Below are 27,900 nucleotides of genomic sequence, written 5' to 3' on the forward strand. Positions count from 1 at the left end.
TCATGAATTTTATCACTTACACTTCACATGTGCCTCAGCTTATCAACAGATCAAAAAACATATGATTCGATGTGTAAAAAAATTAATATTGTATTCCGTACTAGTTGCACAAAACAATTTAAATATTTCATCGAATTTAAAAATATTAATCTCCAATTCTATTATTAAATCATAAAAAATATGAACTCATTTTTTTAGAACCAACAAATATACAATTGAACAGAATAAGAAATAAAATATCTATATAACGATATCTACAATTGACCGAACTTATCAACACTAGGAGTTAAATTATTCTTGGCTGCCAACGTTAGAGGTAAAATTACACTATTTTAGCAATGGTAAAGTTACTCTTGGCTATACACATTAAGAGTATTTTTACACCTTATCCCATTAAAAATTTTTTACAAAACTAGACCTTAGGAGAGATGCTCTTCAGCTTACTTTTTACGACCTAAACCAAACTCAACGCAATCTTATTCAAACTATGACAGAAGAATGTGAAAGGTTGACTTATATTTATGAGATGATAAAATATGGCAAAACTTTTACCACGAATTGGTTCACGCAGAACTGAACGCATTGGTTCACATAAGAATGCACGGAAAATAATAACTTGTTGCTTAATTATGCCCTTCCTACAGGTTTTACATGAAAAAGATTTGACTCAGCATGTTCTATTCGCAATTTACATATTTAGATTCATTCCTAAACATACTTTTGGCTATTAATTCTCCGATATTTGTTTACGTATAAAAATAACAAAAAAAAAATTCAATTAGTCAACCAAAAAAATATATTAAAAAAGTGAGAATATTTTACCCTTTAAGCTTTTAAAAAAACTACTACATTCTTACCCTTCTGAAAACACTAGTCACTCACCTTTTTTCCCACTTCCAAAATACAATATTTTCGGACAAAAAAGAGACCTTTCTTTATTGCTGATATTTTTCTATGTTAAAGTTAAAATGTATTTACATTCAATTGATCGGGAACATTTTGAGGATATTTCAAGATGCTAATTTCATATTAATAGAAACAAAACAAAATCGGACAAGAGCTTCTATATCGAACGGCATTTTGAAATACTTGCAACTGACAGTAATTGCAATTGACTATAAATTTTATATTTTTTAGAAAATAAAAAGATGTATGTACATAAATGTAAATAATTAATGCCTGGCAGATTGTGTTTTTAATACAAAAAGCTAGCATCCCATTTCATGCCAACTCCAGCTTCAGCTTTGTTGGTTTGCTTGCTTCACTTCACCTATATCTACTAGAAAAAAATATAAGATTACAACTCTCAATTTCCCCCTAAATAACTAACACACAATCACCTATTCACTCTTGTTAATCTGTATCACAGCAAGATTCTCAAAATTTGGCATCAAAAATTCGAAACTACTGCAGGTATTCCCGAAGACTTTCACCGCTCATTGTTTCCATCTCCTTGAGAATATCCTGTGCCAGAGATTTAACAGCTAGTTCCATGTCCTCCAGCAGCTCACCCAGGAAGGGTATGGTTTCAGGCAAAAATACCAGATATTCTTCTTTAAGATTATCTAGCAGATTCTTCACTATTCTCAGTCCTAATATCCTAGACCGTACCTTATCGCTCCGTGTTTGCAACAATACCTGGAGTGTGGAAAATTAATATGTTTACGTGACATTAAATACAATGGACATAAATGAGTGAGGATGCTAAACGAAATTCACACACATAAACAACAATCACCAAGTCCGTCTGAATTCTAATAACGCAATCATATAGCAGGGAGAGAATTTAAGATCATGGATGGGCACACGTGCATGAGTATGTAGACTGTTATACACAACCAGACAACAGGAAGTTGCTAACTGTTAAGTCATTACCCGCCTTTTCTTTAGCTTGGGAATTCAAAGAAACAATGCACAACATCTAGTCAAGTTAACCAGCTAATTCACTACCTGATTGATTCAGACCTTATATCCATAATTATTCATTCAACTTTTAGCCAGTAAAATAGGTCAAGTATTTCAACTCGTTATTTCTAAGAAAGGCTAAGAGCTATGTTGCACGGAAATGGGCACTGGGAAACGTTATTTTTAAACCTAGCCTTCAAAATATAGCTAGTAAAAGGAAACAGATACGAAATGCAGAAACCCTACATTAGTGCAGTTTCTGTGCAACATAGGTTAAGAGAAGGTGCCAAAGACTAATAACTCAGAGCATCTTATCTTCCCTTAACTAAGAAAAATTTATAATATTCCATCTATTAACAATTTTACAAGCATTGATCGAAAAACAAAGTATATATGATTGCGAGAAGCAATACTTGGCTCAAACAATGATTTGAAATCATGTGTTTTAAAAGAATATAAATGATTGCGAGAAGCAATCTTGTAGATATTTGAGTTAATAATGGATCCAAAAATAAAATAAAGGTTAGAGATATTTAACTCTTGTTTCTTTTATCATGTGCATCACCAATTAAGGTTGGCTTAAATAGGTAAGGTCTTCAAGTTGTTTAAGCTAGAGATCTTGAGTTCGGGTCCTAGTGTACACAACGAACTTTAATTGGGAGAGGATCCACCTAAAGGGTGTCTGACAATCCTCAAACCGGTTAAACGAGTTAATTATCAAACAGCAATATCATGTGTATGCTACATATGTATCCCAAATACGACGATAACATTTTAGTGTACCATCATGCCAATATAAAAGATTCAACAATTTCAATAGGTAGAAATTAACAGAAAGGAGGTAGATACAAGATGTAAAACTTTCAAAAATTACCTCATGGTTCAAGGGCTTCCATAGAAGGTCCGTCCCAGAGGTAACAGCCATTTGACCAATGCAAATGACCAATAACTGATCAACTTCGTCAACAGATGGTATGCTTGAATGATCTTCTAGAGAAGTTGGTGGCTCTATTACAAGCTGCGAGACAATGGGCTTTAACAGAACCTGTAAAAGCATGCAAATCATAAATCAATAAGCAAACAACAATAAGATAATGGAAAGAGAAGAATCAAGAATTAGCTTCAAAAGTAAAAAATTGGTGATCACATGCATTGAAATAGAAGGAAATACCAGCTGAGACTCTTTCTTTCCATTATTACCTTCAATTACTTGCAGTAGAAAATTCATAAATTGACAATTTCTAGTGCGCGAACATATAACATTGGGACACATAAGACAGAGAAAAGAACAATACTACTAAAGTTGTACTATCTAACTAAAGCCACAAAGAATCCTGCTAAACAGAACATGTCATCAAAATACATTGTTTACTTGCTATGGTACTATAAATTTTTTGCATATCAAAGAACAGGTGTCCAGTTACTAGCAACTGTATAGTAAAAAAGTGAAACCATTTCTTCTAGCAAGTGGCACAAAGGTATTAAGTGTTGCAGTAGGAATTAGAAGTCACTTGCCTTTGTCTTGCAATGTTTACAAGAATATTATTATAGCGATCATCAATAGGTGAAAGAAACGACAGTGTAGCTTGCTGAACCCCACATAAGTAAATACTAAATACAGATCTTAGATAATGTTCAACACTAAACAATTATTCTAGGATATCCAACAACCAAATCAAGGAAAGATTCCTTTAGAGGAAGCATATCACATCAAGCAACAAAATCAATCTACTTGGCAAATTTCTATTGACTGAAATTTGTAACTAGCTATATGAAGTGTTCAACAATTGACTGAACAAGCAAGAAAAATCCTATAGCAGTAGCATAATCAGTAGTTCCAGACACATGAAATATGATCAAAGTTGCAAACTAGTAGACAATAATAATGAAAAATATAAAACCATGGTCCAAGAATCCCCTTTTTTTTAATGAACATATGTGTGCTGGCTAACAACTATATACATGCAACAGAAAGTAAAAAAAAGCAAAGGTTACTGGCCTGGAAATTTGAAGAATCCAGAAATTTGAGATTCCCAGTGTCGTATAGAAAACATTTATGTAAAGCTGAGATGACTAGTGCTCTCAGGTGCCAGCTTTTAAGTGACAACACATTGTTTTTGTCTTTTATATCACCCCCTGCTTCCTGAATCTTGGCTTTCTTTTTCTTTCGAATCAAACCAGCACCTTTTGCATCTGATGCATCCAAAAGGTGCATCACGCAACCTTCAAGCAAGTACTTGAAGTAATGGACAAAAAGCGACCTGCATTTACAAATGATGCAATCCAATTGACAATGCGTCTTTAGAGATGATTAAGAATGTAATGCATTTGGAACTGGCAGTAGCATCTCCTTAGAGACCATTCATTGAAAGGTTGACGAAGAAATAAAAAAGTTCCCAAAAAAGATAGTTGAGCACACATCTTTAACATCTTTTAAGATATCCCATGTACATAAAATCAGTTCATACTCAAATCAGAAGAAGAAGAAGAAGAAGAAGAAGAAGAAGAATTTAGAACCACAATTTGGCAGACGATATAACCTTTCCACTAATAAACATTTCAGGCATACTAAGCTTAATAAAAGACTAAGATTTCAACTAAACACAATACGTTTACTTACCTATGATTCTCAGCAAGCTTGTTCACAAGACGAAATAAGGCAATGGACCTATCAATGGATTTACCCCCTTCATTGGAAATTTCTCCAACATCTGATTCTGCCCAATCAATACTACTAATAAAAAGAGGTTTGAACATCGACTCAGTGAGTTTCATTGTCAGAGAAATCATGGCATCAATGACACTTTCTTCTACAACATCAATGTTCAGAATTGAAATGGGGTGTTGACGACGAAGATCAAGAGCACGTAAGCACAGTTCATAGATCTTTCCATAATAACCACTAACAGATGATCTATCCATGTTACCAACTAAGCTCTTTAGTATTTGGAAAGTGATTGTCAAACTTGAATCCCCTGACTCAACTGCATCAGAATATATCTTCAGCAAAGGTGGCACAGCAAGTCGGACCTGGACAAAGTGAAAGAAAAATGATATTTCTTGAGTATTATTAATAAGGTGAAAACAAGCTGCTTACAAGGACTTACAGGAATTTTCTCAGTGAGAAGCCTCCGTATTACATCAGCTTTCAGTTTCAGCTTTGGCTTTGATTCAGTTGTATATTCAGGACTAAGCACAATAATTCTTATAACCTCTTCAAGGTATGGATTTAAAAAGCCACCAAGCTTGTCTACGACTGCCTCCAACGTAACAAGTATAGACTGCATCAAAGATTCCTCTGAAGCTGGAAGTGCACCAGAGGTGCTAAAATCACCACTGCTAGAAGAGACTTCATGAGATATCTTAATCATATTTTTCATTATTCTAGGCAACTCAGTAAGTGCCCTTGGTCCAAGAACATTAACCAAGGCACCTGTTGTCCGAAGGCAACCAGAAGAGATGGCTAAGTTGCATGAGCTTATGGCTTTCGTGATAGATGGAAGGCATGCACTGAAGATAGAATAATCAGAAGAAAAGGCATGTGCCAAAACTTCCAGTGTTGAAATCGCTGAGAGTTTCACTGAAGAATCAACTTCATCCTCCGTATCATCAACTAACCTCACAATTTCCAAGCATGTCTTATGCAAAGACTCAGTAGAGCTCCCATCCATATGAAGCCAATCGTTCCTTAAATTTATATTCCTTACCCTTTTTCCCTTGTGCTTCTCTTTCATTGATCCATGGTCCCTTAATTTTTCACAAAGAAGTCCAAGAGCCTAATTGCACAAAGTACAACAAAATTATAGAACTATTCCGTTAAGCAAACTGGCAAACATTAGGAATTTCAAGTAACTGAGTTATAAAAACACTAAAACTTGTGCATTTTCAGATGATCCATAACTTGTCTACGCCTAGAAATTTATCTTTCTTGCCAAGTACTGTCAAATTTTTAGCTTCAATTCTACCAAACTGCACCTGCTCAGTCAGAACTGAGGCAGAAAAATTTGGGCAAACAAAACTATTAAAAAGACTCAAAGAATGATGGCTGAATTTCAAACCAACCAAAAGAACACCACTGACATCATAACTTCCACCGCACATAAATCCAGAACTCAACTTTCTTTTGCTTGTTAACCTGGTTGATTTTGCAATGATAAATATAAGGGGGCATTACCTAAAAAAGATGCCTAATTCATAAACTTACTCAATATCTTTATTTCTAACCTCAAGATATCAATTGTTACCAAGTCCATCAAAGTCACAACACAATCTTTAAGCAAATGTTTTCAAAGAACATAGGTTTGCATTAGTGAAGCATATACCTTCTTTTGCACATTTCCATCTGAATTCTTAAGCAAACTGATGATGCCTCTGAAGTATGCCACCGGACTCATAAGTGCTGTGGTACTCCTCAAGAGACCATCTATACATTCTTTCAACTTTTTTCGAATTTTATCAGGAACACTTATTTGCTTTCTTCTTGTGTCGACGAGTTGCAACAGCCTAACCACATGTTCCATTAGTGCTTGAAGTGTTGTCTGTAAAGCACAACAGTATTATTATCTAGTTTAGCCACTTCACGGACAAAACCAACAAAACCAACAACAGAGGTATATGGAAGCACAAACAGTAAAGTTAGAATATTTTACCAACACCTAAATTTAAACAAAAAAAAAAGTTATGAAGAAAGCAAAAGCATATTTCTCATTTAGATCAACAGAACTTACGTCTATTTATACACATCTAAGGGAACCCATCTACTGATAAGGAGACCCCCTTCTGTCATAAGGAAACGCCGTTCTAACACTCCCATATACAACCTTACACACACTCCCATACAACCTCACACACTAACAAAAGTCACATATAAAAAGTATTACAAACAAAATTGAAGAGATGACTTCAACAGCACTAGAAAGGATAGCTGTTAGAGACCAAATACCCAAAGCCTCTTTGTTAGACACCCCACATTAATTGCTCAAACTATAGATTCTCCAACACAACATGCAGAAAATAGAAAATGTTCTTCCGAATAACCAGACAGGTTTAAGACATTTATGGAATCTTTAGACAAAATCATTTAACATATATATCATCAGGAAAACCATGATCTGGATTTCTCTAGAGATCATTGACAAGTTCTTAATTCAATGCTCAAGCATGAGAAACAAATTTTTATACAATAGTAAAAACAGAAATAACATGTAAATTCTCAAACCCACACCACCAATTTGAAATTCAAAAATAGCAATTCTCATTGAAGCAAAAATATTCAAAACAAATCACTCGCACCTGGATGCTATCACAATCTTCACTCGATTCAACCTTGAACATGAATTCTGGACCTTGCAATTTGTGTAAAATGAAATCCATGGCAAATAGTGATTCCATAAACAGTTTTTGGCATAAACCGCCAGCTGCTATAAGTTGAACCAGCTTAACAACAGATGGAAGCCATATCATGCATGAATATTGGTCACATATCTGCACAGAAAAGGCATACTCCCATTCTCTCTTTATAGAAGACGTAAGATCATCCAAAGTATGTGCACCACCAAGGTATGATTCTCCTTTCCTCAACACTAAGGAACGAAAAAGGAGAACCAGCAATGTGGCTAAGCTATTACATTCCCCCAATGTCCTGTAAGAAGCACCTGAATTAAGCAGAAGATAGAAGACACATCGCAAATCAAGAAATTGTAACGGATAATACCTCAAAAGAAATACAACAATTGACAGCCTCCTATGCTCAGCCACCGAGGGCAATATATTCACAAAAATCTGCAAAAATAGCCAATTAGAAAATCAGTTTCAAAGAAACCAACTTGCAATAGAACAGGTGTTTGACACATAAGGTTAAGCTAACAGTTTACCTGGAGTAACTCCTCGGTGTTTTCTTTCTTAGCCAGCCAACAGGGAATAACAGCAGATACGAGATCCTCAAACACATGTTCCGAGTAGCTATCAATCTAGTTATGTCACAGGACACCAGAAAAATAAGAGTAATCAGTGCCAAATAGTGGGTTTCCCTGCTCAGCAAGGGACTACCTTGTTGACATTTATATCAAACTATCTGTACAAGAATATTAAAATATCCAAAACTAGAAGTCACTCTATCAAAGCAGAGAACCAATGCTTACAATTGCAAGGATACCACTTAGAAGTTCACGCACTCATCACAAGACAAAATGAGCACACAATTATCTGTACAAGGCAAGTAGATTTCACAAACCTGGATGACAGTTGATTCTCCAATAACCGAAAGTATATCAACTATATGTTCCAATATCTTGTTTGGAACAACCTTCGCTATTGATGATAAAAGTGAGAATACATGGTTGCGTGTGACTCCATCCTTAGCGACACGGGCACACTTGACCAGCAATTTGATGTCTATTTTATTTGTTACATCTTCCTGGGATGAAAATCAGTTAGACCGAACTAGAAGAAATACACATGAAATCAGATGAGACCAAAATACATAAAAGGGTCGCATACCTTTGGTGGGACAGAATTTACAAATGCAGCAATTATTTCTTCCAATACTAATAAGAGTGCCTGTGGGACATAATGCGCAGAACCAGACATGGCCCGAGAAAGACCAGATGAAGCATGGATCCACTTCTTATCATGGGTAAGTTCCAACTCATCCGAAAAAAAATTCCCAAGAAGCTCAAACAAAGGCCTGATAAGAGTTTCCCTATAGCAATATAATTCCATACAGTGAGAAAACAGACACACTAGTTGCATATAGGACCAACGTATAAGATAAAAAAATTTAAGAGTTGAGACTAATCAGTGAAAATGAACCTGTTAGCCATGTCTTTCTTCAGTAGCAATATGTCAAGCAAGGAACTGAGTGAAAGTAACATAGTATCTCCTTTATAAACCGCACCATGGTCTGAGTTGGATGCTTGATGGGCTATTGATTTCTTTTTCCTTTTCCCATATGTTGAACTAGTTTCACAGCTATCTTGTTTTAATATAAAATCAAGGGTCTGTGCTACAGTAGAAGGAGTAATCTGCATCATCCAGGACGTTACCAAACAAGTCTCAGAAAATGAGATCCAATGATAATCATGCAATACAGTTCAAATAATGAAAATTACGGCAAACATTTCACACCAGGAATCTCCAATAAGCTATGAATGTCAACAAGCAAGACAATGAGTCATGTAGAGCTGTCAAAGTAACAGATAAATATGAAGTGAAGGAGTCAATTTAAGGCCCATATGCACAATCATGTTCCCAAGAACCTACCATAGATATTCCCCTTAAAGAATTTTTGCAAGGAACTGTTAAATCTTTTATAAACAATTCATATTTGTAAAAACGGACTAGCTAAATTACATCCCATGCCCATGATGCATACCCATCAAAAAATGACATTATCTGACTAAACCACTCACTAGAGCTTCAGAGAAAAGCCTGTGCGCCATAAATCTCTATTACAACTACAATGTACTTTCACACACAGCAATTTTCAATCCTACATTTTTTTAACTAAAAGAAATTTGTCCAAAGAGAGACTTGAATCAATATCTCACAGAGCTCACAATGAGTTCAGGGAAGAAAGGACCTAACAAAGAAGCAGTGTTCTTGGCACAAAATTATGTAAAGCATTCATCAATTCTACTACAGGCCTGATCAACAAACAACTAGCTTAATCCAATACATTCTGATAAAATATCTAATAAAGGAAGAGAATCAAAATTGGAAACAGGCTGAGAAAGCAAAGCTAACATTCAAACGCAACAGGGCTTCTCTGGTTTCATTGTGGACATCACCATTAGCATTCTGGAACAGCAATACAAGCTCATGAAACAGAAACCCCTGCAAGAAACAAGAAAAAGAATATAAAAATGAAGAATTAGCCAAGAATGATCAGGCAAATGAAGAACCTCACAGCCAATAAAAACCACAATTACTTGTAGTTTTTTGTACCAGTTATGCATATAGAACCTGAAATTGTATAAACTGAACCACTTCCAGTAACACTTTTAAAGACATAAGTACATCCATAGTTGCACACAAATGTTTCATACGATAAATAATATACAAGTTAAAGCTAACCTGTTTCTCAATTGTCAATTGAGCATATAACTGGTCAGTTAACTTCTGTAAAACAATAATGCAAGGTTCCACAACAGCAGATTCTTCTGAAGAGAATCCATCCAACTGAAAGAAATATCAATAGAAAAGAAAAGATGAAGTATGGAAAACAAAATCATATCTACAGAAAATTGAAAGAAAGTAAGTGGCAATTAGTTCCTTACTTGCAAAGCCTTTAACAAATGATCTTCAAAAATACAGCCGTCAAATGAAGAAGGTGGCATAGAACAGATCTAGTACAGACCAAACAATGGATTTAGACTGAAGCAATACTGCGAGATGAATGTAACAATGATGAAAGTTAAAAAAATCCTTAAATTTACATCCATTTACTACCTCCAGTAAAAGGCACAAGATCTTGATTTCAGTTTTGGATAATTTCTGGATCGACTTATCTCCCTTAAAATGGAGTTGTTTCCGTCTTTCCAACAGTTGAGCCAAATACATTTCAACATCTTTAAGACGCAGCATCGCGTTGCCCAATCCTTTGAGCAAAGATATAATCATGAGCTGCCACAAACACTCATCCAATCAACTTTTATTCCGTTCAAAATATCTATTACTAACAAGAATGATAGTTAAAATTAGATCTCACGAATGCATAAGTTTTCTCCTCTATTTGCGCAAGAATGTTATACCCTAAAAGAACCTGGAAGCTAAAGACTCTAAGAGAGCGAAGGGGCAAACCTTTCCAACTTCAGAAAGCTGAAGAGCATATCCCAAGATGAAGGAGAAAATGCTTTGCTTTGTGGATTGATCAAATCTGAAAATCGGAAGTCAGCAACATCATGAATAGAAATCTCAGTAACGGTCATAAAGACAAACTGAAACATATCAGACCACCTTACAAGTTCATAATTCAGTAATCAACACAAATAAGACTTAATCGCAAACTGCAATCAGTGATATGAATACGCTTATTCAATACCACCCACTATATCGCCACATTTTCAAAATCATTGTCAGATATTAATATGAAATGGACCATTAACTATCAGCTTGAGCTTTTAGTTCAAACGGTTCCATGACATGGTATCAGAGCCAGTTTGACCAAGTGGGCTAGGGTTCGATTCCTGACAGCCCCATTTGTTGATTTAATTGCAGGACATGGTAATATGGGCCTGTGTTGTGCACGCTTCAAGCCCAGTGGCATTCGCGTGTGGGTGTGTGTCAGATATTAATATGAAATGGACTATTAACTATCAGCTTGAGCTTTTAGTTCAAACGGTTCCATGACGATCATCAAGTTCATATTTAGTAAAAAAAGAAATTGCTAAAAGAAAGCCTGATTTGCTGATATTTATAGCATAGGAGTACTTGAGAAATGACCCAGGAAATGAACAATAAAAGCTAATTTCAACATTAATGGACAAAGGAAATGACTACTGTGCTCGACAATACCTCTGTTCAACATTTTGCGGCACGAGAAGACCTCCACAAGGTGAGCCCAGCAAAGAGGCCAATAATGAAGGAAGAAAGTTCTTATCTGATAATATAGCTGTTCTATGTTGCACGAACAAGCTCAACAGTTCATCAAGAAAATGACTCCAATTTGCATTGTTCCCTGTCATTCATCTTGTCAGATTATATCTAAGAAAAAGTTTTTCCAAGATGAATCATATCTTTAGCACATCCAATTTTATCTAGATGACAGCATACCATTTCTCTTGCTCATATAGTCAACACGACGGGAAAGAGTATAGAGTCCTTCAACGCAATCCATGGCAGCGGTTCTTATGTCCTGAACAAATAATATCAGGGAATTAGACCAAGACTATATACTAGAAAAATTAGCAAGAGCTTAAATGTGATCAGCAGAATAAGGAATAAAAATATAGGAAAGCATGATGAAGAAAATTTCTGAATTATTAAACCTGGCTACCACAGGCAAGTGGAACAAGAAGTGATGGGAAATTAGCCAGAAGTTGAAGCAGCATTCGATCATCAGGCTCCAGACAAAGAAATGCAAGACAGTGAAGACTCTCAACTTGGACAGCAACCGGAATATCTGTAAAATCATGCAAAGACATAAGTATCTGCAAGCCAGTTAGAGCAAATCAGATTAATAGTTTCTTGCAGAGTTCCTGCAGAAAAATATGTTTACAGAAAAGTCAAGAAAAAGATAAATCAGGTCAAAGATAAAACGAAAAGCACTTAATAGAATGGATAAGCAGTGCAAAAAGGAAGCTAAAGACTAGCAGACAAATGTGTTACTTACAGCTTGATACCCCTACCATAAGAGTAATACTAATTGTAAAAAGCCAACAAGAAAGTATCTATATCACTTCAGACCACCACATCAATCCATGATAACTTCATCTCTATAGCAAGAGTAATGGCACAATAATAGTAACAAATATGATTGAAAACAATGCAAAGTTTCTATCTGTTATCAATTCAGCAACATTTTAGAAGATATCCAATTTAAGTCCATTCAATATTTTATATTATACAAACAAACTCAAAAGGTTTAATAATTTTTTAAACAGGGGTCGTATGCAACACTTGAGAAGAAAATGAATAAATGTTACATCCTTTATTATTGCAATACAATCAATAGAAAAGATATCGAATAAGAGTTAAATCAGAAACTCATCATCGATATCCAATCTATCTCCCCTTATCCATCAAAGAAAAGAATGGCGATCAACAGAACATGTTTTTTTGTGTTCATCCAGTACTTATATGTGAGCAGCTCTCAGCTAATGTGTTAATTACCTCATATCCACAGACCGGAATCAAAGTTGTTAAAGGCACACCTAAGGCTCCAAGCTCACCAGACACTAGGTTGAGTGCCTTAGCACACCCAAAAGAACGTGCTGTCACTAAGGCAACAGCAAAGCACGCCTTTGTGTGCCTGAACATGGTTATAAGAGGCCTGCCTATATGTCACATGGGTTCTTTGCGGTGTTTTCTAGAAAAAATTTAGTCTCTACCATTGGATTAGACACATCTAGTGTCCAAAATAAACAAGAAAGAAAGAAAAACTTGGAAGAGACTAACTTTGTAGATGAGTATGAAGAGGATTAGATCCTTGAAGAAGACTTTGATGATAAGTAGCTATTCTAATGTTTAGTTGAACACTTGAACTTTTAGAATATGGGGTTTATTGCATGTTATAATTTATAATTAAGAATATGATTTAGTGTTTATTGCATTTTGAGTTTAGACTTTATCATTTTTTATATTTTAAATATTATCATTTATGATTTTATATAACTTCATTATTTTAGTGCACTTTGTGTTGGACAGAGGCGCGCCTGCCTTAGTGCCCCATCCATCTTTAATAACTAAGATTGCAATATATCCTCTATATAGGAAGGATTATGTTAGATAAAACATACAAGTATAAATAAATGAGCAATTAAGCACCTTCTTCTGTGAAAAAACCAGAAAGAAAATCAATAGGAGAGACCCTGCATTTTGAAACAAGGTAATGAAGGTGTTCCTTGAAAACGTGTTTCCACTGAGAGGCAGAAAAGAAGACAAACAGATCCCTAAGTCTGTTGACTACCCAGTTTCCATTATCCTCCTGAAAACACAAGTCAAATTCCCACCAGCAATCAGTAATGGAAAAAAGGAAGAATTGTAACAAAGAAACAAGATGCACATTAAAGTCACCGACCAGAAAGGCATCTGGAGCTGCCATTGATATAAATGCCTCTAGTAGCCTCCAAAATAGACAAATTAGAATATTTGCATTTAATGCATTGATATCCTTTCCAACCAGCTGATGTAGGAATCTTTGGCATTCCCACTGAATCATCACTTTATTAAACTGCCAACCATTGGGAGAGGCAACATTTAAAATTTTGAGGACAAGTGTGAAAGAAGGCAACACAAATTCATAGTCGGAATGTAACCTCATTCTGGAAAACATCAGCAGCAGACTCAAAAACCTTCCACTCCGTCTTCAGAACAGGAAAGCATGCTTCAAAAATAGCAAAAAATTGCCTGCTCTCTGTCATGAAAAAAGAAAATCAAAACAGTCTCATCATGGTCTATCAGTAAATAGCTGCACAATCAATAGAAATGCAAACATCCAAATAGAAAAAAGTAAATCAAGCATAATACAATAAAGGTGGGGTATCATCAGCATATATCAAGAACATAACAGCTTCAAAGTGTCAGGACACTAGTGGACTGCAGTACCCAACTCACCTAAGAATTTGAGATGCTCTCAACCCAAAGAATATTGAGATCCTCCCACAATCAGATTGATGTGATTTCTATAACCATTTTTGCAATAATTATAACGAATTACAAATGTCATAAATTAAGCTTTAGAAATAGGTAGATGGAAAAGTTGATGGGTCAAAGAAAATAGTCGAATAGAAGGGTAAAAGTGGAGCAGCAAACAGCTAACAAAGATCATAGCTGCTAAGTGCTAAATGAGCAAGGCACAAGAAAGTGCAAATGAATGACGGAGCCCAGGCCTAAGGCAAGCACATGCTGAGGTCATGAGCAAAAGAAATCAAATTGATAGAAAGAAATTTAATTGATGAAATATTCATTTGACAAAGGACAATCATAATATTGCAAAAGCAGCCGATGTCACAAGCCCGAACCCAAATTAAGTAATAAAAACACATGTGCAGAATACATAAACATATAAAAAAGGCCATTTCGTAAAAAATGAAACCCAACTCTTATGCATATTGACAGAAACTAAAATATCAAAACAGAATAGGCCATGGAGATAGATTCTTTATTGAAATGAACCCTCTCTAACACTGAGAAGAAGAGCGATAGCAGCAACTCTGGAAGTACCAGAAAATAACAAGAGTCGAGAAATAACAAAGAAAGTCTAATAGATAACTTCCTCAAAAATTATGCATCCCTCTCTACTGCTAGAGCAGAGACATTTCTCTGAAAGAGGATAAACGAAAAGTATTCCTTGCTGTACTCCCCTTCCTTCCCGCTAACAAATAGCTCCTTAATACCACCAATACCCTTGACAACTTACTGTCCTTGTGCCAACTCATCATAACTAACTGCCCTTACTTTACCCTGCTCCTCATTCATGTTCCTGAAACTCCCTCTAGAATAGACCGCCTTGGCTTAGTAGCATTCTGGTTCAATCAGTGCTCACATATGCCACATTAATTCGTAAGAACAGAAATATACTGGCCCGTACAGTGAATTATATCCTTCAATTTGTGGACCTATTCTATGTTCTTGCATATTTTTATTTTTTACCTATACCCCTGTGATAATTTTCTTATTATGCCATTTGAAGCCTCTCTATCAGAAATTAATGGATATTCAGTACTTCTATATAAGTAAAAAGGAGACGAGGGAGAGAAGGGATGCCTCAGAATAAGGTGGGAGGGAACATGTAGAAGTTGGAAACATAAGTATCCCCAGCATGCAATTCTGCAGATGCAAGAACTCTGATGCATTAATACCAGATTTTGGCACTGCTCAATGTGTTTCACTTTCAATGCATTGAAACAAGATTCTAACGGACACAGGTTGTGAATTCAGTTAAGATGACCATTACTTGAAAAGGGGATAGTGTCACATATACGCAGAAGCAGGGACTAAATATGTAATTCAGGTTCCTTTTGAGTAGTTATTCTGTTATTTCTATTCCTTATTATTATTGTATTGCTAATTAGAAAGTTATAATTCCCTAAGTTGTTAGCTATTTTGGACTGTAGTGGGATAGATAGCCAGCTGTACTTGAAACCGTTACTGACCTCATCTCTATTTAGAGGTCATGCTTTTGTACGCGGAGACTATCAAATGAGTTAATAACAATTTTCCTTTCCTTCTATTCTTCTTCTCTCTCTATTCTCCTCTCTTCTTCCTAATCCTCTGTTTCTCTCTTCTTCTCTCTTCCATAAACTCAAATGCCCTATTTCCTACTGTCAGAAATCTTAATCCTGACAGATAGATGGAATTGACAACTAGCAGGGTCTACCTTCTTGCCTATCCATCAACAGGTTCACACCTAGCCAATAAAAAGTTTTACCTCTGTTGACTGTCACTCACTTCAACCTAGTAAAGTTGCTTATTCTAGGGGCAAGCCTTAGATTTCAGCCACATCTCACAATAGGCTTACCCTTTCTCAACATTACATACAAGTACAACAATAAGGATGCAAGAAAGAAAAATCTAATTTCGGAGTAGAAAAATACCATTCTTTGCATTTATAAATGATTGCATCACAACCAAGAAGAAAAGTGTTTTTGAGAAACTAGAGTCCTTGCAGCTCTTGATAAGCCAAGACGTACAATCATCAGGGTTTGTTGTCAGTGTTTCTGCCAAGCTGCTAACAATCTTTGCATTAACTGCAACTATGATTTCAGGTTCTAATTTCTGCATAAACTTCAGATCACAATTTCAAAGATATTTAGCTAATATAGAATCAGGAAAAAAAAGGCTGGAAACTTAAAAGATAAAATTCAATGAAAGCATTATGAAGAACAATGATGAGTAGTAGCCGACACTTCATTTAACAAAATTTCCACAATGGGTCAAGATATTAAACACCTTGAAAGACACATTAGGCAATATAAGAGTGAACCAATGCACTATGCTAATGACATTAAACTTGCATCTCAAGATAAGGTTAACAAAATATTCTTGCTCTTTGCAGTAACAAAAAATTTTTAATCATGATTCAGGTGAAAGCTACACAAGTACATCCAAATTGAAAACTAAAAAAAGTAACTAATTATTTTCACAGGTTTTGAAATGAATACTGACATGAAGCAAAGCTTATGGGGAAAAGTCATCCAAGGAAAGACACGGGACAGGGTATTAAGAGATTCGGGGGAAAAACAAATGAAAAGAAATACCATTTCTTCAGTGGGTATATCCTTTAGATTTTTGTACATTTTCCAGTTCATTTTCTTTGCTAATTCCAAAATCTTCAAGTTTAGTCTCTGAGTCTGCATGCAGCAGCAAAGAACAAATACAAACCAATGAGAATAGAAACAATCATCTAGATTGTCTTGATTGGCACCAAAACCACAACTTAGACATAGCGCTACATCCAGAGACCTTAGGCAAAATTAGGAGAAACGGAAATATCATGGTAGCAAATTCCTCCATATACTCAGCCTGATCATTAAATCTTGAGATGGCAATCTTCAGGATTGAGGTAGCCACATCACCAGCCAGCATATATTTATCTGATGAGCCTGAAGATACAGGAAGCAAATCAGAAGTGAACGAATTAAAGTACAAATAGAGCTAGATTCGCAATTATAAAAGTTTAATTACAATTGTTTCAACTTCGATCTAAACCAGATAGCTAAGTTTCTTAAGTGAAAACCAATACTAATAAATGACCATGTAGAATATCCGAATATACAAAGGAAAAACATGCAAAACTAGTTACACTCACTTGACTTTGGTGCGGTACTGCATCTTTTGAGCGCACTAGCCAGTGCTTTCAGTAGATCAGAAGCATTTACTATTTCAGACAATCCCTCAAGTGATAGTGCTGCTTGAACAACTTTTAAGTCCTCATCATGAAGCTGGGACAATATTGCATCTCGTATAGTAACAAGCTTCTGTAGAACAGGTCCATCAAAAGATAAACAAGACAAAAATAAAGAATCAGAATATTCCACAAGAAAAACAATACAAAAATGAAGAATCAGAATATTCCACACCTAGAAGCACTTTCTCAAAATAATGGAAAAGATGTAAATCTAAGGTTACAAATTATCAAAGTAGGCTATTATCATTAAAGAGGTATTTGCCCTTATGAGTAGTGAGAATATATGTTAACATACAATGTGAATGGTAACATATGTATGTGAATATACAAAGGAGTCAGTATAGGTATTAATTAGTATTTAGTTTTTGTCCCAGTTAGGTTTTATTTTCTCTATATAAATACTTGTATCTTTTCCATAATCAAGATATTGAGATTTCTCTCAACTTCCCTATATTCTGATTACATGGTATCAGAGATGCCCCACTGAGCAGTCTTGGGCCTTTAACATATTTTTTTTTCATTCTGGTTCGCCTCTGTCTGTCCTTGAGAGCAAACATTACAGCGTTTGAAGTGTGACGCTTCCCTTTGTCTCACCGCCATGCGCCGATCAGCCTGTCCGTGAAACTCCGACGACCAATACTGCAGCGCGTGAGGCTCAAGCACCGTCTGCACTTTTCGCTCCTCTCTCACGCGCCAGCGCGTCCACCAACGTCACGATCTCCGGTTGCCTTTTCTGGCAGCGACTTGTCTTCTCCGGTTCATATATTCGGTCAGTTTTCGGTTTCTGCAGTTTTTCCATTTCATGTCGAAGTTCTCTGACCTGTATCGGCGAGGAATTTGCGTGGCTGCTGGTTACTCTGACTTTTGATATTTGCACCTTTGGCGTATATTTGGGAATCCTTGAGTTGGGACTAAAGTTTGGGACTTTCTTTGAGCAGTCTGTTTGTTTTGGGATTTTCTATTCATTTTGCTGTCATTATGTCAAACAAAAAGGGAGAAACTTTTGTTGCTGCAGTGGTTACTAGTATAATTTTGGTATCTCAAAAAATCACCGAACACAAATTGAATGGCTTGAATTATATGGATTGGTCCAAAACTGTCAAGATTTATCTTCGCAGTATCAGGAAGAGTAGCATGATCCAAAAACGCATGATGAAGATTGGATGGAGGACGATGCCCGTTTGTTCATTTATTCAGATTAAAAATTCGATTGATACAACCACTATTGGCATGGTTCAACACTATGAGTATGTCAAAGAACTCATGGATTTCTTGCAATTTTTATACTCTGGTAAGGGTAATGTCTCACGAATTTATGATATCTATAAATCATTCTAAACCACTGAGCGACATGGTCAACCTGCTCAGGCCAACTATATGCAACTCATGCAAATTTTTTAACAGTTGAAAGAGTTGGTACTGTAGAGCAATGTTGAATACTGATATCAAAGTGATGCAAACTCAACGAGACCAAATGTTTTCTCAGATATTTATGTGCACTTGGCTCGGTATTTGAAGGTGTTCTCAAATTCTTTCCGGCGCTGATATTCCAGACCCTCATGAGGCTCTTACTCGTGTTCTTTCAGCTCCTCTGGTTATTCCTGCCTCTAGTGCACTTGTCAGTCACAAGAATGGGTCTGACCCCTCCTATAAAGGTCCGACTAAGGGCATTACTCGAGACAATAAAAACTAAGAGACGGGAACACGAGCTGTTGTGTGTTTCTATTGTCATGAACCTGGTCATACCAAGCGCACTTGTCAGAAACTCAAGAACAAGGAACAAAGAAATAAATTTGCTCATTTGCAGAAGAATATGCCAAGTATCAGGAAACATTGGCCTCACAGCGTACTTCTTCGTCTATTATTGACATTGCCAATTCAGGTAACTCCAATACATGCCTTCTCTCTTCATCTTCCAAATGGGTCATTGATTCTGGTGCCACTGTAATTCCAAACTATTCTCTTCTCACTTTCGTATTTTTCCTTCTAACGTTAACATGGCTGATGGAACTCATTCTTCTATTATTGGTTCTAGCACTATTAACCTCACACCTTCAATGTCTCTTTCATATGTCCTTAATGTACCTGATTTTTCTTTCAATTTGATTTTTGTGAGTGAGCTAACTCGTTCTCTAAACTGTTCCATCTCATTTTTTTCTTGTCTCAGTATATGGTGACAAAGCATATTATAGGTAGTGGACGGGAATCAAGAGGTCTCTACGTACTGGATACTACTGTTAGAAGACCCATTGTTTGTTCTAGTGCATCCACTCCTTTTGATGAGCATTGTCAGTTAGGACATCTATCTTTACCTCTTCTGAAGAAATTGTGTCCTCAATTTCAAAATTTGTCTCGTTTAGATTGCTAGTCTTGTCAGTTTGCAAAATATCATCGATTGTCTTCCTCTCCATGATTCAATGAAAGGTCTAATTTCCATTTGAATTAGTTCATTCTGATGTATGGGATCCATGTCCGGTTATGTCTAAATTTGGTTAGAGATATTTTGTGACTTTTGTTGATGATTATTCTCGAACTACTTGGTTATTTTTAATGAATAATCGTTCTGAATTATTCACTCAACTACTTTTGGTACCGAGATTAAAACACAATTTAATGTTTCGGTTCTTAGCCTCCGGAGTGACAATGCTAAAGAATACTTTTCTGGACCTTTTCAAACTTTTATGCTCCAGAATGGTATACTTCACCAATCTTCATGTGTTGATACACCATCTCAAAACGGTGTAGCTGAACGAAAGAATTGTCATCTACTTGAAACAACTAGAGCTCTTTTGTTCCAAACACATGTTCCTAAACACTTTTGGACCGATGCTATCTTGACTGCGTGTGCGTGTTTTCTGATAAACCGCATGCCCTCCTCTATCTTACAAAGTGAGACTCATTATAGTATTTTCTTTCCAAATAAACAATTATTTCATGTGTCACCACGAATCTTCAAAAGTACTTGCTTTGTTCGAGATGTTCGACCACAAGTCACTAAACTTGATCCTAAAGCGCTCAAATGTGTCTTCCTTGGTTACTCACGTCTTCAAAAAGGGTATCGTTTCCGAAACTCAATAAGTACCTTGTGTCTTCTGATGCCACATTTATGGAGCGTCTTCCCTTTTATTCCCTACCTTCTAATACATCCACTTTAGATACGGATATGAATAATGTGTTGGTTTATCAAATCGACACAATTCCTCAGTCTCGGCTCTCACAGCCATCTAGACCTCCTGCTTCTAATCCAATACTCGTCTCTGGTTGTTTTACCATCAGATCCAACATCCAAGTCCCACAAGGAGAGTGATGACCTTCCAATTGCTCTTCGTAAAGGTAAACGATCATGCACATATTTCTGCTTTTGTTTCCTATGATAAATTATCCTCTCCTTCAATTTCTTTTATTGCTTCACTTGAGTCTACTACTGTTCCTAAATCTGTATCGAAGGCCTTATCACATCGGACTGGCACCATGCAATTGTAAACAAAATGAAAGCTTTGGATGCTAATGGTACTTGGGATTTGGTAGATTTTTCGGTTGGAAAGAAATTTGTTGGATGTCGATGGGTGTTTGCTGTGAAAGTCAATTATGACGGTTAAGTTGCATGTTTCAAGGCTCGCCTTGTTGCAAAAGGCTATGCTCAGACTTATGGAGTTGATTATTCGGACACTTTCTCTCCAGTGGCTAAGATGACTTCTGTTCTCCTTTTTATCTCAATGGCGGCTTGTTCTATTTGGCCATCACATCAGTTGGATATCAAAAATGCGTTCTCACATGGGATCTTCAAGAAGAAGTTTCCATGGAGCAACCACCTGGGTTTGTTGCTCAGGGGGAGTATGGTAAAGTTTGTCGTCTTCGAAAATCTTTTGTATGGGTTGAAACAAAGTCCTCGAGCATGGTTTGTGAAGTTTAGCCAATCAGTTGAAACGTTTGGGATGAAGAAGTGCAAGTATGATCACTCTATTTTCTATAGACACTCTGCACCGGGTATCATTCTTCTTATCTTCTATGTAGATGATATTGTTATTACATAGAATGACATTTCAGGTATCTCATCTCTAGAAACCTTTTTTCATGGTCATTTTTGTACCAAGGATTTGGGAGCTCTAAAATACTTCTTAGAAATTGAGATGTCAAAGGAGCAAGAAAGGAATCTTTTTGTCTCAAAGAAAATATGTCATTGACTGATTATCAGAAACAGAAAAATCTAGAGCTAAGCCATGCACTATGATGCTGAATTCGCATCTCAAATCGGAAAGAGTGCAATTTCAAGATCCTAGAAGATATAGGCACTTGGTGGGAAAGTTGAATTATCTTATAGTGACAGTTTATGTCTTCCCCCACCATTGATCATTGGACTGCTCTTGAACAGATTGTATGTTACTTGAAAGGAACTCTTGGACAAGGATTGTTTTACAAGAATCATGGTCATACCCAAGTTGACTGTTTTTCTGATTCGTTCACTAAGATTGAATGTTTCCCCGATGCAGACTAGACACAAGACAAGGATGATAGGAGATCCACTACTGGCTAATGTGTCTGGCTCTAGTGTAGAATTTGAATATCGAGCAATGTCTCAATCAGTTTGTGAGAGTACGTGGATTCGTCATCTATTATATGAACTTGGATTCAAAATCACTACTCTCCAACCCTATGTTCCATGAACGTACCAAACATATTGAAGTAGACTGCCATTTTGTTCGTGAGAAGCTAGAAGAAAACATCATCTCCATATCCTACATCAAAACTAATGAACAATTTGGAGATATTTTCAGTAAGGCCTTAAATGGGGTTCGGGTAAACTATATTTGTAACAAGTTGGGTATGACAAATATCTATGTTCCAGCTTGAGGGGAGTGTGAACATACAATGTGAATGGTCAATATATGTATGTGAATATACAATGTGAATAGCTACAGGGGTCACAAAAGGTATTAATTATTATTTACTTTTGTCCCAATTAGGTTCTATCTTCTCTATTTTTTCTGTATAAATACTTGCATCTTTTCCATAATCAAGACATTGAGATTTCTCTCGACTTCCCTATATTCTGATTACAAGTAGTAAAGGCTAAATTTGAGTTTCCCACATAACATATTGAAACTGATGCTACTGGACTTTTTATTATGTGATTATGCGTGGTTTTTGCTCATCCTCTATTTATTGCTAATGAGAAATATCCAACTGAATTTCATCTGTTAGCTCACTTTAGCATGTCAAGCACTTGCACTCTCTCCTTCTCACACATTCTCTTTCTCTCTATTTGATACGATTATTCTGTGTAAGCAGAGATGATTCAGGTGTACCTAAGTGATTAGCGCATTAACAGATGCATGCATCTCTCCCTCATTACGTTACAAAGAGTCCTTTTTCTTACATACTCATCTCTTGGATCCTATTCTGGTATATTATTTGTGTTTCAATAGATTAATAAATGGTTTCCATAATCCTCTTTCATCACAAAATAACAAAGGAGAACTGTACAAATTATTGAAGAATTAGCTATAAGCTGATATGTGAAAATCAAGGACATGCATAGAACTGCCACTCAAGTACTCAAATAAGTTAAAACAATTCACTTCACATGATGAATTGCATATGACAAACAACACAGTTTTGACAAGTTAAGCTCCAGAATCTTAACAAAATCAACCGAAAAGAATTGACTAGCATATCAGCCTGCGGATTCCACTTCTGAACCAGCTATCCAATATTTCAAAGAAAAAAATAATTATAAAGGAGTTATAAATGAGACTCAAAAGCAAGTTAAATAAGTTTGAAACAGAAATAATAGCATGCAACTTTAATGGTCAGCCAGCCATAAGAAACTTCACCCTCTTAGAAAAAAGGAGGCTCGAGTTCAAGAAATGAACTTGTGGCACCAAGATAACCAAACAAAATGATTCTCGGATAGGAAAAGAACACATAAAATGCACCATATCACTTCAAGCTTAAAGGGAGAAGGAAGCAATTCATAGCAACTAAATATAAAAGTAACATTTCAAACCATAAAGCAAAATAAACCATAACCTGAACACAAATTGCAGCAAATACAACAAAAACAAGCATCAAATCTATCCGATTTCTTAAAGGACAAGCAGCAGAGTTATTGGCAAGTTGTTGATAGTGCAAACTAATAATAGTAATTACGCAATTATATTAGAATTTCTGCAAACCATCAATTTACCCACATTCCAAATATTTGATAACCAGAAAAAATATAGAAAACAAAATGATGCAGCAAATATTACCTGAGAATCAAAATCTGAGTTATTCATTATGCTAGACATCTTCAAACCAGACAATGTAGCACGTCGAATATCAGCCTGTTTAAAATCAAAAGGCCATAAGGAGACTTGACAAAATACATACATAAAATCCTTCCAGATGTAACTGAATACTCAAGGTGACAGTAGATAATACCCTTGGATGGTGTAGAGCAAGCCAAATTTTGGAATCTGATGTAGACATTGACAAATCCAAGTTCCCGTCCAACATCTTACATAAAGTTTCGAGAGCTGCATCATCTTTCTTGGATTGACCTCTGGAATCCTATAAAATAGAGAGAGAGAGAGATGTATGAGAGAGAAAGAGAGTGTGAGAAGGAGAGACTGTAAGTGCATGACATGCTAAAGTGACCCAACAGACCTTCATGAAGTTGTGAACTCCATGATGAAATTCAGTTGGATATTTCTCATTAGCAACCATCAAAATCTTCTTTGCCCAGCTGCCTAAAAAAAGAAATGGTATAAAACACAGAAAGCAGAATGCTCCATAATTACAATAAATAGGTGTTTAGCAAAAAACCACACCATAAAAACGTAATAGAAAACCCCATTAATGGCATACAGATGCTCTACATCACTTCAAGCAAATGATAAACAGGTATCAATATGTTATGTAGGAAACTCAAATTTAATGGCAAGATAAATACACATACAGGAGTTACCAGATAATCTATGCAGTAAAACCAAACTCTAAGCAGAAAGTGTTAATAACACACCTGATTCAGATGGCACTGAATTTTCATTTCTCTGTGCCATTTTTATGCAAGACGAGAGGAGCTTAGAGACAACATGTTCAACCAAATGCTTCACTGGAATTGTCTCCATTATGGATATCAAAGTACAGAAACTTCCTTCATCAGAAGAACTGCCAAAAAACAAAAACAGAAGTAAAAATGAATCCTGGATTATGAATCAGAACAAAGTATGTCAACAAGTTAATTGGAAATTGGAAACAAAAATACAATCAATACCTGTTATCAACCAGAGATTCCAGAAGCAAAGAAAGGAATTTATCGATATTGAATTCCTGGGAAAGCTCTAAAAGAACCCCAGCAAGATCCCTACAGATAAAAAAAAAAAATCAGAAATGACAAGCAGCAAATACTATCACCTCAGTTCTGTAATTGTTCAAACATGCAAGGTAATTGGATTCTTACTTAGTCTCCGTCACAATCTCCAAAGCTTTCTTCGGGAACACATCTACGGATTGCAACTGATGGAATTTTTGCAAAATGAAATAAGTACATTGGTAATAACAGAAAATTCAAAAAAAAAAAAGAACAATAGAAAAATTATGCATTAGCACTTCAAAACTAGTTGCAGTTGACAAGCAAAGATTTACTTTACATCATTAGATTGCAAAGACTTTATGGTTCAGAAACACCCTTTTATGTGATGAGAAATGTAAAATTATCATTTAAAATGACGATAACAGATCAGAACAATTATGAGAAATGGTGAAGAGAATTGACATCACATCCATTTTTCCAGAAAAATAAATACAGAAATTGAGATAGAAGCTGCATGAATAAGAAAAGCAAATGCAACAAATAGATGGAAGCATAACCAAACAGAAAATCAGCTGCAAATTTGATTCGTAAGGTAGTACCTGAACAAGGTTAATTAGTGCCATAACTGATAGCCGAAACCACTGCAGATCAGTCGCATCTTTTGCATCTTCCCGTGCCATCTCAGAAATAGTCCGAATCAAACTTTTAACAAGCTTAGGATCCAAGGAGACTTTATTTGCTAGCAAACAAACAATCATCAAAGCACCAGCCTGCATAGGACCAAGTTCACACTTCACAAACTGAAAATCAAATTAAGAGATGATAGGCATTTGAGTGCATCTACAAATGTGAGCAACTTCTACACTTCACCTTGTGATCTGAACTTCTTTTGGCAACAGGCTGAATTCCAGAAACTAAAAAGGGAAGAATTCTCTTCACAACATCACTTTTAACAACAGTCATAGAACCCAGAGCTTCAATAACAACTGCCGTACAGAAGCTGATGACAGTTCTCGAAGGTTGAAACTTCTTTGTTGGAGACGCCTGCAACAAACAAATTCAACATCTTTTACAATTACTGCCAAGATAGTAACGAAAGAAGGTTAATAACAAAATGAAACTCACATAGTTGCACAGAGCCTCTAAAACTCCCATATCACGATTGCATTGCTGCACCACAACATTTCTAGGAAGTGGTGCACCTGAGACTTTAATGCCTTCCAAAAACTTCCATTTGCTATTTCTGCACCACGAGTAAATAACATTAATAATGTTGTTGAAAGCACGACCATATCTTGTAGTTCTATCTTGAATTAATATACATACAAGGAACCATATTACCTTAGGTCAATTAACTGAACTATCCGAACAAATGCATGAGTGTCATGATAAGGCAAGGCACATAAAATGAAATCCTCAGCATTGTATATATGTATCCTGAAATACCAATCGTTGTCATTTTACACATAGATGAGAATTTACAGAATCAGTAAAAGAATTAATAAGAACCAAAAAAGTCATTACTTGTATCTGCGTATCAAATACTCAAGTGTCTTATGGGAAGCTGGTAGTTGAAGATGCCCCGAGAGTAACCTTAAGTATGAACTGATGGTTGCATCAATACGGTTATTTTCCTCTGGACGCATCAATTCCCTGTTCATATCTTTGCTTTTATGACTGAAGAGGTCATTGCTATAGTTTCCGAAGCGTTCATCCACACTCATAAGAACCTCTAGACCTGAAACCAAAGTGAAAAAATTAACAAATACTAACTGAAATTTGCTTACACAAGCAACGGGATTCAAAAATTTTGAATTTAGTAGCTGGGAGAAGTACATTCAATGCATTAGAAATTATATTAAATTAATAAATTTCCCAACCTGAAATTGCAACAGTAAGAATGGTATCTACATCGATATCGGCAGCCTCTTTGGGATCGAATAGAATGGAGGGGCTAGTGATGGGTCGTTTTCGGGGCTCCGAATCAATGTGCACGACGGCTCGAATTGCTTCCAATTGAGAGGCTATACTGGTAGCCATGGTTCCTTGATTCTTTATTGCGCAAGTGAAGAAATACAAACTTTATTGAAGAAAAAGAATCAGAAACCAGGTCCAATTGTGAATACTGGAAGGTGTTGCCTCAGGCTTTGCTTAAACCCTAACCGCTTGGACAGCGCCAAGTTTCAAATTACTGACGTGGAAGTTTTAGGGTTTTTGAAGTTGGTGAAGGTTTGGAAATATTGGCATGATAAAAGGGTAGAACCGTCCTTCTCTAACATTACATTGTATAATGGCTTAATACATCAAAAGCCCATGAAATTGTACAAAAACCTTGATTGACCCAATGAACTTATATAGCGTCTTATTAGCCCTCAACTTGTTTAAAATAACATATTGGTCATCTGAATTTGTTTAAAGTTATCTATTAGCCTCGTGACTTGTTTACGGTGATCCATTTGTCCCATGAATTTGTTTAAAGTGATATACATTACAATTTGTCTAAATTTGTAAAAAAAAAAAAATCAAAACTTAAAAAATAAAGCTCTAATTCATGATTTAAGTTTTTAAAACAAATTAATTTTTTTTGCTTTGTATATATTTATGGCATTTTTATAGATTTTGAGACTTAATCGTGACAGTTTAAGAAAGTTTAGGGACTAATGAGATACCATTTAGTTCATGAGGCAATCAAAGTTTAAAGGAACTGATGTATTATGCCTTTTATAATTTATGGATAAAATACATTCAATATTAACCTTCGGGGGCAGAGCCAGCTTTAAGCCGGGGGCAGAGCCCTCCGGCCAATGGCTCCACCACCCTTGAGTACTAGTAGTTCTGCTCCTTGTAGCTCCCTCCAATATTGGTTTATATACATTCTAAGTGGTATTATTCCTGATTCAAAAAAAAAAAAAAAAAGGTGGTATTATTCCAACATTTTAAAATAGGTGAGATGGTTTAATGTTGATGTTTTCATTTAAAAGTTGGTTCAATTCTCACTAATCTCATTTTATTTTATATAAAAAAAAAAGTGGTATTATTCCAACATTTTAAAATAAGTGAGATGGTTTAATGTTGATGTTTTCATTTAAAAGTTGGTTCAATTCTCACTAATCTCATTTTATTTTATAAA

General features: G+C 35.8%; 1 protein-coding gene across 1 annotated transcript; it reads right to left on the reverse strand.

Moving 5' to 3' along the window:
- Window positions 1–1,102: 1,102 nt before the first annotated feature.
- On the reverse strand, window positions 1,103–26,972 carry LOC136227001 (uncharacterized protein At3g06530). Its single transcript, XM_066015718.1, has 39 exons — window positions 26,651–26,972; window positions 26,295–26,508; window positions 26,112–26,207; window positions 25,896–26,013; window positions 25,641–25,814; window positions 25,370–25,540; window positions 24,918–24,973; window positions 24,732–24,821; window positions 24,477–24,625; window positions 24,122–24,204; window positions 23,897–24,025; window positions 23,725–23,799; window positions 17,375–17,543; window positions 17,029–17,168; window positions 16,824–16,916; window positions 16,161–16,350; window positions 13,881–13,978; window positions 13,643–13,795; window positions 13,390–13,549; window positions 11,892–12,025; window positions 11,677–11,758; window positions 11,419–11,581; window positions 10,705–10,780; window positions 10,354–10,527; window positions 10,182–10,250; window positions 9,979–10,083; window positions 9,649–9,738; window positions 8,716–8,927; window positions 8,404–8,605; window positions 8,138–8,320; window positions 7,779–7,874; window positions 7,619–7,686; window positions 7,198–7,546; window positions 6,228–6,443; window positions 5,013–5,681; window positions 4,526–4,935; window positions 3,905–4,166; window positions 2,780–2,950; window positions 1,103–1,638 (listed from the first exon to the last, which is right to left on the reverse strand). The coding sequence occupies exons 1-39, from the start codon at window positions 26,808–26,810 to the stop codon at window positions 1,405–1,407; spliced, it is 6,483 nt and encodes a 2,160-aa protein (XP_065871790.1). The 5' UTR covers window positions 26,811–26,972; the 3' UTR covers window positions 1,103–1,404.
- Window positions 26,973–27,900: the final 928 nt, after the last annotated feature.

The sequence above is a fragment of the Euphorbia lathyris genome, chromosome 1 (assembly GCF_963576675.1).
Source record: "Euphorbia lathyris chromosome 1, ddEupLath1.1, whole genome shotgun sequence".
In the NCBI taxonomy this organism is placed as follows: domain Eukaryota; kingdom Viridiplantae; phylum Streptophyta; class Magnoliopsida; order Malpighiales; family Euphorbiaceae; genus Euphorbia; species Euphorbia lathyris.